This window comes from Heteronotia binoei, chromosome 1 (assembly GCF_032191835.1).
Source record: "Heteronotia binoei isolate CCM8104 ecotype False Entrance Well chromosome 1, APGP_CSIRO_Hbin_v1, whole genome shotgun sequence".
Taxonomy (NCBI): Eukaryota; Metazoa; Chordata; class Lepidosauria; order Squamata; family Gekkonidae; genus Heteronotia; species Heteronotia binoei.
The window spans coordinates 105,321,060-105,332,475 of NC_083223.1; the positions used below are offsets into that span (position 1 = coordinate 105,321,060).

Genomic DNA, 11,416 nt, shown 5'->3' on the forward strand with positions numbered 1-11,416 from the left:
ATTATGGAACTGTCTTCTTTGCCTATTTCCTTTAGAAGAATAAGACCACAGATTTATACCCCGCCCTTCTCTCTGAATCAGAGTCTCAGAGTGATTTACAATCTCCTTTATCTTCTTCCCCCACAACAGACACCCTGTGAGGTAGGTGGGGCTGAGAGAGCTCTCACAGAAACTGTCCTTTCAAGGACAACTTCCATGAGAGCTATGGCTGACCCAAGGCCATTCCAGCAGCTGCAAGTGGAGGAGTTGGGAGTCAGACCTGCTTGTCCCAGATACGAGTCCACATACTTAACCATTACAGCAAACTGGCTCTCTTTGTTAACATAAACAAAATATTTGTAATCCAATCAGCAGCTACTATTCTTGTATTTGAAATTTTATAAATAGTCATAATCCACATCCAAACATTTCTACATTTGCTAATTTCTTTAATTAAATTTTGATCTCATAGTTTTGAAAGATTATGATCTGATACGTTATGAGCTTTCTGTGTTGGTCCCAGAAGACTGGAAGGTTTGTGTAGTTCTGGTTAGTACCTGGAAGGAAGATCTCTTGGAAGTACTATGTCAACTGCCAAATTCTATCATGAAATAAAGGCAAGATAGATACTGCCACAATAAAATATATTGACCAAAAATCCTAACTATAAAGTAATGCAAATTGAGGCCAAAAATCCTAACTATAAATACACATTGATGGGGTCCAAACTGGCAGAGACTGACCAAGAGCAAAATCTTGGAGTCATGACAGATAACTCACTGAAAATTTCAAGACAGTGTGCCACTGCAATAAAAAAGGCCAACGCTATGCCAGGGATTATTAGGAAGGGAATTGAAAACAAATCAGCCAGTATCATAACGTCCCTGTATAAATCAATGGTGTAGCATTTGGAATAATGTGTACAATTCTGGTAACCACTCCTCAAAAAAGATATTATAGCCTTGGGAAAAGTGCAGAAAAGGGCAGCTATATTGATTAAAGGGTTAGAACACTTTTCCTATGAAGAAATAGAGAATATGGAGTCTGTGTTTAAGATAAGGCCACTGAGGAAGCTGCCTTCACTTTCCCTTCAGTACTTGTTGCTAGCCAACCAAGTAGGGTTGCCAGTCCCCAGGACCCAGCAAGCAAAACCCAGCAGGTTTTGCAGGCTCCTCCCCACCCCACCCCACCCCAACAGCCACCATGTGCCTTTATAGCTTGGCAGGCTTAGCAGAAGCCTGCAGATTGCCTATTGGTGTAGTGGTTAAGTGTGTGGACTCTTATCTGGGAGAACCAGGTTTGATTCCCCACTCCTCCACATGCTGTTAAGTCTGCTGCAATGTCTAGGTAGTTTAGTCACAAACTCTGGTTCAGGAAAAGGATCCTGGGTAAAAACCACTCTGTATTCAGATGCTGCTAGCTTAAACTCTCCTTCCCCCACCTCCCTTCCTTTGTTATGTAGCAATGCTTAGAAATGGGAATATGGGAACAAGATTGTGGTGCCTTCTCAGAGATAGCCGGCGCTAAGGAAGCGCCCAAGGCCAGCCAAAGCTTGAGAACGATAAAGTAACAATAATGTGTGAATGTGCCCTGCATAGAGTGCCCCCCTAAGGAATTCCTTTGATGTATACCTTAAATGTTTGCTCTTTGTGTATGCTTGCCAGTCTCTCAATCGTCTTCTACAGTCTAACAATATGTTACAATAAACTAGAAACTTTTTATCAAGAAGGTCTCGTTATTGAACATCAGACTTGACACATGCACCTGCTGATGTGACCTTAAGTCAGTCACAAGTTCCCATAGAACTGTTCTGCTCAAGAGCAGTTCTGAGAGCCCTCTCAGCTCCACCTACCTCACAGGGTGTCTGTTGTGAAAGAAGATTGTAAGCTGCTCTGAGACTCCTTTGGGTAGTAAAGGGCAAGGTATAAATCCAATCTCTGTTTTGGACAGTGTGTGTGTCTTTAAATCCTCTGGATAATACTTGGATAAGAGACCAAGAGGAAAGCTGAATGGGCAGGATGAGTAGGTAGAGCCACTTGGGTCTTCCTGGTGAGTGTGTAAAAGGAAGAGAAGCAAACAGAGTCCCTCTGTTTGGAGGAAATATCCACCCCCTAGGTTGCTCTGCTTTTGTTTTCCTGTTAGTCTGAAGAAGTTGGTTGAAAGCCAGCAGATGGTTGCATTCATCAGCTTCATTTCCTCCACTGAGATCACAAAAGTGTCTGCTTGCAAATTGTGTTTATGTTGGCTGCCTTGTGAGACTGTGTGCGTGTGTTCCCTTTCATTTAGTGGAAGTGTAGCCAGCTGCTGGGGAATGAGGAAATGAAGACTGTATTTGGGGCACCGCACTACTATATTCTTATTTATTTTTGGGGTGAATGGGAGAGTCTCCTGGCTCCACCCCCAAGGTCCCCAGGTATTTTCTAAGTTGGACCTGGCAACTCTACAACCAAGCTTGGTTCTGTTGGTGAAATGTGGGAGGAAAAGGCCCTTTCTAGTCCTATTTTGCCATCTGAAGGACAATTTGTTGGGGCCAGTCCTGATAAGAGTCTACTGAAACCAGAGTTTGGGAAGGGGAGAGGCCCCAGCTGAATATAATGCCCTAGAGTCCACCCTCCAAAGCAGTTATTTTCTCCAAGAGGAAAGAGGATTGTTATTTGGAGTTCCATTGTGATACCAAGGGATCTTCAGCTTTCACCTGGAGGTTTCCTATCCTAAGCCTGGCAGTACCCTCTGGATGACTTGATGCCACTTGACTGGCATGACTTAACTAGGCTTGGCTGCTTGCTCCTGTTCAGTGGCAGCCCCCCTATGACAGCCACTGTGATGTGGCAGTCAGTGTCTCAGAGCTGGATCTGCCAGACCTTGGTTTCTACTATGGAAGCTGACTGGGTGTTCTCTGACCACCCACATACTTTCACCTTAACCTACCTCACAGGGTTATTGTCAAGGTCAAAAGGGGGAGAGGAAAATGACATAAGCTGCTTTGATCTTGACTGCGGAGAAAGACTTCCTTTTCCTAGGTAGAGGCTGCAGGGAGGGGGAGGAGATGAAAACTGAAGTCAGAGGGGCAGATAATGGTAGGTGGATGGTTGGCTGGGAAGGAGAGGGGATTGCCAACTTCAGCCTGGGAAATTCCTGGAGATTTAAGGGGCAAAGCCTGGAGAGAGTGGGATTGAGGAGGAGTGGGGATTTAGACAGGTACAATGCCATAGACACCACCCTCCAAATGAGATAGTTCCTCCCAGGGAACCATTGTTGCCAATCTCCAGGTGAGGACTGGAGATCGCTCAGAAATACAACTACTCTCCAGATAGGCAGATATTGATTCCCCTGGATATAATGGTACATTCTGAATCATTATACCCTGCCGGGATCACCCCCCTATGACAGCCAGTGTGAAGTTGGCACTTCAGAGCAGGGTCTGCCAGACTCAGCTTCTTGCTATGGAAGCTGACTGGGTGATTTTGGACCGGTCACAGACTTTCAGCCTAACTTGCCTCACAGGTTTGTTGTGCAGATCAAAATGGGGTGAGGAGAAAGATGTAAGCTGATTTGGTCCCCACTGTGGAGAAACTGTACTTTTCCTAGGTAGAAGCTGCAGAGAGGGGTGAGGAGATGGAAAGCAATCTACCCCCATCTCTTTTACCCCCATACCTTCTTTCTCAGTCTACCCCCTTCTCTGATAACCTAACCCTCATTTCCCCACTTCCTCCATTTCCCTTCCCAGCAGCTGCCTTCTTGACATACCTTGCTTCCCTCTGTCTTTCCCTTCCTTCCTTACCACCCCAATGCCATGACACTCACCCATGACACTCAAATTTCTAGCACCCATTCTGTCTACAATGGGCCTTATTACTAGTGTTAGATATAATTCTATTATTATTTTCCCTGATGTTTGTCCTGTAGTGGCTGTAATTTAAAATAGGAGACCAAAATGGAGGAGAGGAATATAGGAAAAGGGAAACACGTAAATACCTCTCCTTCCAAACACCTGCCTGTGCCTTTGAATTGTAGGCTATACAGATGCAATCTATTTTTAAAAATTAACTTGACTTTAACTGGCATTTTAATAAATATTTCTTTGAAATTGTGAAGGCCTTTATTAAATCATAGAGAAAGAAAACATAAATGATACTGTTTCCCCCCTCTTCTAGGAAATAAAGGATGAAGGTTGCTCTTTTAAGCTACAGCCACCATTTGTTAGCTGTTTAGGACATTAACATTAATACTACAGCTGGTCAGCATTTGTTGTCTGTAATACATTGGCAGAGGGTCATTTTTGTGTTCAGGTAAAACAACTGGCTCTAATAAAGCCAGGACAGGTGATTTGTTGGTTTCCATGGTTCCTGTTTGCAGTGCAGACTAAAATTCAAAACAAGGCATAGAAGAATGAGCCCATTTTTTTTTAAGAATATACACGTACTCTTTGAGTTAAGACTTTTTTCCCTCACATGCAGCATTAAGCATCTTCAAATACTTAAAAGAAACTAACAAATGGAGCATAAATTATTTATGAATTAAAGCTCTATATTTATGAGGTAGAAAGTAATACAATTCTAGACATTAGGGGAGAAAGCAAATAACAGAGTTCAGACACATGTTCCCTCTAGACTTTTTCATTATAAATCTGAAATTTTAGTTGGAACCTTTTGAGCACTGTACCTGAAGGGAAAAACACTGAGTGCATACACACTTGAGGGTGTCCTCTGGACTTTCATAAATTGGTATGCACCACGTAGGCTTGCGGAAAAATCAGCTTTTGTTCAGCATCATTGGAGCAAGCTGTAAGGAATGTTCAGTTGTGTGATAGTTTTCCTGATTTTTTTGTTTAGGATCAGGACTGAAATTTCTTGCAAGCGAAAGGGTGCTTATCTCATTCCCTGCAGGTCATTTCTCTAATCAATTCCCCTCTCTGAGCTGCTTTCCCCTACAATGGGGGAAGGAACACCACTATTCCTAGCTTTTTCCCTTACAAGCAAAAAGGTAATTTAGAGACCATGCTCTTTTTAAAAAGTCCCACAGGGAAGGAGTGTAGCCTTCTTGCTCCTCCCTTATATAAACTATAAATATTATATATAGATTGTTTCTTATGTAAAGAATCAACAAGGAACCAATTCAGTCATCTTTCCTAGTAGCTTAAATTATGCTATTTACTAAGTGTGTTCCAGCCCAGAAGTGAACTCTCATATTTTAGGATACTAATTTCAGATCTTTTAAGTTAAAGAAAGGAAATCACAAGTATGGTGTAATGGACAGGAAGCTGTCCTGTCACTAAACGGAAGAACAGACACTCACTTGCAGCTATGGGAGTGCTGCTCCAGCATCCAATCACCTTTCAGAGGAGAGATGCAATATTGAAGGAAAGCACAGCAGGAGTTTAATTGAGGTCTGCCTCAAGGTGAGTGCAGAGGGAGTTGAACTCTGCCTCACAATGAACTCAGGGTCTGGCTCAGTGGAAAGAGCAGACAGAAAGAAGGGTAGCTCTGCTCGGTGATGTGGCAGAGTGGTTTAGCTCTACCTCTGAGAGAGAAATTAGGATTGCCAGACTCTGGGTGAGACCTGGAGATCTCCTGCTATTACAATTGATCTCCAGATGACAGAGATCCATCCCCCTGGAGAAAACTGCTGTTTTGGAGGGTGGACTCTATGGCATTATACCCTGCAGAGGTCCATCCCCCTTCCCAAATCCCACCCTTAGGCTTGCCAATCCCCAGGTCCAAGCGGGGGTTCTCCTACTTTCCCAGGCTCCTTCCTGCCCCCAGTCAGCTGGCCGGCGGGGAGAAGCCCCGCCCCCACAGCCACCATGTGACTTTCCACCTCCGGAGGTTTCAGTCTTCAATTGGAAGGCTTTCTCTTGGGATGGTGTGTCTGTGTTACTTTGAAGAATTTGGCAGCAACTTGTGAGTAGAGATGCCAATCCCTCACTTCAGAGTTGCCAGAAACGGGGGAGGGAAATGTCTGCTGGGCACTTCATTATTCCCTATGTGGAGAGCGATTCTTATAGGGCATAATGGGGAAATGATCTGGAGGTATCGGGGACTCTGGGGGGTCTGTTTTTTGAGGTAGAGGCACCATATTTTCAGTATAGCATCTAGTGCCTCTCCCAGAGAGCCAGTTTGGTGTAGTGGTTAAGTGTGTGGACTCTTATCTGGGAGAACCAGGTTTGATTCCCCACTCCTCCACTTGCACCTGCTAGCATGGCCTTGGGTCAGTCATAGCTCTGGCAGAGGTTGTCCTTGAAAGGGCAGCTGCTGTGAGAGCCCTCTCCAGCCCCACCCACCTCACAGGGTGTCTGTTGTGGGGGAGGAAGGTAAAGGAGATTGTGAGCCGCTCTGAGACTCTTCGGAGTGGAGGGTGGGATATAAATCCAATATCTTCTTCTTCTTCCCCAAAATACCCGCCAAGTTTCAAAATGATTGGAGCAGGGGATCCAATTCTATGAGCCCCAAAAGAAGATGCTCCTATCCTTCATTATTTCCTATGGAAGGAAGGCATTTAAAAAGGTGTGCTGGCCCTCTAAATGTGATGGCCAGAACTTCTTTGGAGTTCAATTATGCTTGTCACACCCTTGCTCCTGGCTCTGCCCCAGCATCTCTTGGCTCCACCCCAAAGTCTCCTGGCTCCACCCCCAAAGCCCCCAGATATTTCTTGAATTGGACTTGGCAACCCTATCCACCCTCTCCAGCCCCCACTCCCCAAATCTCCAAGTATTTCCCAACCTGGAGCTAGCAACCCTACAATTGTTAGGCCTTTCTCTGGTAATGAGCAGACTTTGTACCATTTAGTCTGACTCTTCTTGGGAGAGGGCAGGCTGGTGTGGGTGGAATCTTGTGTGTGAGAGAAGATCCAACCTAGTGACTAGTTAGTAAAAGTCTATAGGCTTGAAAGCATTGGGACAATTACAAACTACTTTCTGAAGTCATAGCTAGTTTAAATTTAGGAACCTCTGCCAGGTTTCTCCTTTGTCTGCTTGGAGATCTATGCTACTTATCTTTTCTTTGAAAACTAACCTGTAAATAAATAAATAAATCTTCTGCATTGTTAATATACAAATCCTGACTCAGTGATTTCTGTTTTCTGTTTGCTCTCCACAAAATTTTGTGCTCTCCAAAAATTTATCTCATGGCAATGAACCCACTCCTATACACTTGCTACCTTACGGACACCTGGTAACTGGGGAGACAGTTTAGAATTTAAAACAAAGTGGATTCCCCACAATGAGGCTGTGAGGGTTTTATAGAAATGACCTGTTAAGGATTAAATTTGGCTCCAAGGAATCTCTTCATCTCCTGCTCCTAAGATGCTCCTAAGACATCTGAATTTGTGGTAGGCTAAAGGAATCAAGTGACATCCACAATTTTAATGGGAAGCAGGGGTCCCAATCCATGTTCTTCTCTCTATTAAGGCCTTCAGGGGTGTCCTTGCATTCATCTATACCTTATTATTATTAAATATTTCTCTTTTGGTGTCCCTGAATATATATTCTGTATTTCTAAATACTTTTATAAATAGTTATTTGCTTTTTAAATTCAAATCTTTTGCTAAATACTTGTATTTTTAAGCAGTTCTTTCTCTGTGTGCGCGTGTTTTAAATCATTCTCTTGTCAACCACAATTCATGAATGCAGCATTGAAAAGACATGATTCCTCACATTTTATAAAGGAGGGTTTAAGGATTTTTTGGAAAAGACCAGATGTGTACATTGACCAGTGCCAGTTTACTCCCAGGCCCTGTTCAAGTGCTAAAAGGGATTATATGACAACCCTGTATAGAGTGTTTGGACTGCACCTGAAAATAACAGATGGCTTGTGCAGGGCTTTTTTAGTATAAAAAGCCCAGCATAAACTCATTTGCATATTAGGCCACACACCCTGGTGTCACCTTTTTTTGCACAGGGCTTTTTGTAGAAAAAGCACAGCAGAGAGTATGGTAAGGCTAAAATGGAGAAGAGGAGAACAGTATAAATAACTTTGGATCCTCACTGGGGAGAAAAGAGGAATATGAAGTACATCAATCAATAGGGGACACACTGCAGAATCATCCACATATATAAAACCTTCAAATCTTTAAAGCTCTTGAGGCAGGGCCCCACAACAACTGAGACACCTGATAGGGTTGCCAGCCTCCAGCTGGGAAATACAATGAGAGATTTGACAGCAATGGGTTTTTTTCAATGGGAAATATGAGAAATTTGGGGTAGCAGCAGAAAAAAATATTTCTATGAAACAATTTTTCTCCTTTTGAGTGAAGGAAATCTCATCTTGCAAAGCATTTCACTTATTCCAAATGTACAACATTGAAAAGTCTGAAGAAATCTGGGGAACACTGGCAAGGAAACCTCATATTGTGGTATTTTCAAAACTTCTTGTTAAAATATAAATAATTTTGTCAACAATAAAATGATATAATGCGTTCAATGATAATATAGTATTAAAGAGTTCTGTGTTTTCAATGTTATAAAGTTTAATGTAATAAACATGCTGGCAATCCTACCTATTGTGACACTATTAAGAGATTCTGTCTAAATAACAGTTATTTTGTTTACTACAGAATTTGTTTTCTACCTTCCAGTTTTATTTTTTCCACCTCTTAGATGGCAAAATTTAAAGATACATGTGCTACGATAGCATAGGGTTCAGTAGTTTGCAAGTCTTTTTCAAGTACTGGGAATATTGCAATTTCTTTATAAAAAATTAAGATATTTATACTTCAAAATTCCACAAATATGCCAAGTAGTACAATTGTAAATGCTGATTAAACTTCCTCCAGCATTTTACCATTATGGTGTTGTTATGCTGTTAGCCATCAGCCACATGCTGTTTACTGCTAGGGTTGCCAGATCCCTTGCAATCTTCAGTGGGGGATTCTCCTTGTGTGTGCAATGCATGCGGTGTGTGATGATGTCTCCCAGAAGTGACATCATCGCACCGGCGATGTCATGCAGCGGCCACTCTAGGTGTTTCCAGGAAAACTCTATGGTTTTCCCAGACGCTCTAGTGATTTGGGAGGGGAAAACTCTATGGTACCTGTTGGTTTCCCCTCCCAAATGACTAGAGCATCCAGGAAAATCACAGAGTTTTCCCGAAAATGCATAGAGTGGCTGCCGCATGATGTCACTGGCATGATGTCGCTGGTATGATGGCATCACTTCTGGGTGACGTCATCATGCCGGCGATGTCGGGGGAGGTTCCCAAACTGGGCCAGCAGGTTTGGAACCTCCTGGGCGGGGGAACCCCCACCTGGACTGCGGGCTTGGCAGCCCTATTTACCACCTAAGTCTATAAGATTGTTTACTGTGCTACTCCTGTTTTCTAATGTCTTTTTTAATTATATTATTTTAACGCTGTTGTTTTATTGTTGTAAGCCGTCCTGAGCCTGCTTACAGGCTAGGACAGGATATAAATCTAAAAATTAAATTAAATAATGCATGTCATTTTTAAAATCCGTAAACAAATGTTGGTTTTGATAGAAATGTAAGCACTCCATATATTTTAGCTTTCTCCCAAGTTTCCATTGTTTCCTGTAAAAAGGGGGAATGCTTATACTGTATGCAAGACCAACCAGATTTAAACCAGAAGGAAAATCAAGCAACACGTGCCAAATACCATTTAAACCTTTAAAGTCCAGAACTAAGGTTAAATACTGAATGTATTAAGTTTTAAGTAATGTATTCTATTACACCTCTGAAGGTCACTTCTAACAGAATAAGGATATTGATATTCACATGCTATGAATTGGATAATATGGGATCAGTTTGCTTTCACAGTAAAAATGATGAAGTGAAAGAGAGATACAGCAGACCTGTGCCACAGTGAGCCATCCACTTGCAGCTTCTAGATGTATGTCCCTAAGACCACCCTTTCAGTACACATCCCCAAGTTCTGCTGTGAACACGGGCGATACTAAAGGAAATCTGCACAGTATTTATTTATTGTATAAACATAAACAACACACCATCTGTGGCGTAACAGAAACAAGATACAATAAAGTTATAATTAAATCTTACCAGTCTTCAATGTCATAATATACAACAGTACATTTGTGGTTTTCTAATTATGTAAATATCTAAGATGATAATCCTCCACTTCAATCACCTGAAATATATCAACCACAGTTTTTACCTATTTCCACTATGACCTACCTAGATTATGTGGAAATCTAACTTCTTGAATTTGCACAAAGAAGCCTATGCTTGTCCTCCTCAATCACATTGCCTACTAATTAGACCTAGAAAGACACTCCCCCCCCCCACACACACACTGCAGTTAATTGAGTAGGAGTGGACCTGGAGGAATGAGCAAAGGAATGTTTCAAGCACACCCAACTCATTTGACCTTTGGCATATTTATTCATTAAAAAATTGTTTATCATTTCCTCTCTTACCATGATCTTAATGTTGCTCACTAAAAAAATCACATTGATGTACTAGGCTAGTAGAAGTTCAGTCTTGGGATGGCACCATAGTTTGAGCTGCCACTTGAAAGTAAAATAATACATTCTGAATATGTATATTTGTGTGTTATGTTTAGAATAGCACCTACCATTACATTTACTGATTATCTGCATGTTCTGCAATCCCCAAAATGTAGTTTTCCGCTTAGATTTGCCCACACAGATGTTCTGCAGGTACATACGTATCACAGTAGGAATTTACTGTACTTACGGTTGAGCTTCAATACTTTGCTCTGCTGCAACATAATTGGCAGGAATATAGCCTTGAAGTTTCTGTCCAGGCCTGGCAAACCCATTCTCCAAGAGCAGCTTTGCAAACCACCATCCTTCATGTGACATATCCAGAACTTCAAGCTTGTCTCCAGCTTGAAAGCTCAGATCATCCTCTGTACGGGCTTGGTAATCAAACAGGGCCACAAAATTACCATTCTGTTCTGATGGGGGAAGGGGAGGTAAGACTGTCACATTGACCCATACATCCCCTTCAGGCTGGTTGCCTGAAGGCAACCCTACTGGATTGGTTGTATCAGGCATGTATTTATCACCCGAACAGCAATTGCAGACATGGACCAGCCAAGATACATAGCGCTCCAGACAAACACAATGCTTCTGACAACAGTTCCCCATGCTGCTCCCTTTTTTGAGGCTTGTTTGCCTTCTCGTTTTCCTTATAAACTAGGCATTTACAACTGTTTTGAAGTACATCTTAAATTCTTCTTTAATCAGCATTCTAAAAATCTTTCCATATATTTTGCACACAACACCTGTACTCTTGGAGTTTCTCCTCTGCCTTTCTCCCAAATCTTCACTGAAAGTTTTCTTCCTTTCCAGATCCACATTCAGAAGTGAAACCTGAGTCCTGAACTGCAATTGTTCATGTCAAGGGAATTTTTCACTTCCTCTTCTGATTAGACAGAATGGTGGGAGGGGATCTAAAAAGAGCAGAAAAGGTAAATAGAAAAGCTACACAAACCTTCCATCATAA

General features: G+C 42.2%; 1 protein-coding gene across 1 annotated transcript in view; it reads right to left on the minus strand.

Moving 5' to 3' along the window:
- FRK (fyn related Src family tyrosine kinase) overlaps positions 1-11,146 on the minus strand; it is a 98,711-nt gene extending 87,565 nt beyond the window's left edge. Inside the window, exon 1 of the mRNA XM_060238351.1 lies at positions 10,643-11,146. Within this exon, the coding sequence (XP_060094334.1) occupies positions 10,643-11,058 (416 nt within the window). The 5' untranslated portion in view covers positions 11,059-11,146. The remainder of the gene's footprint in view (positions 1-10,642) is intronic.
- Positions 11,147-11,416: the final 270 nt, after the last annotated feature.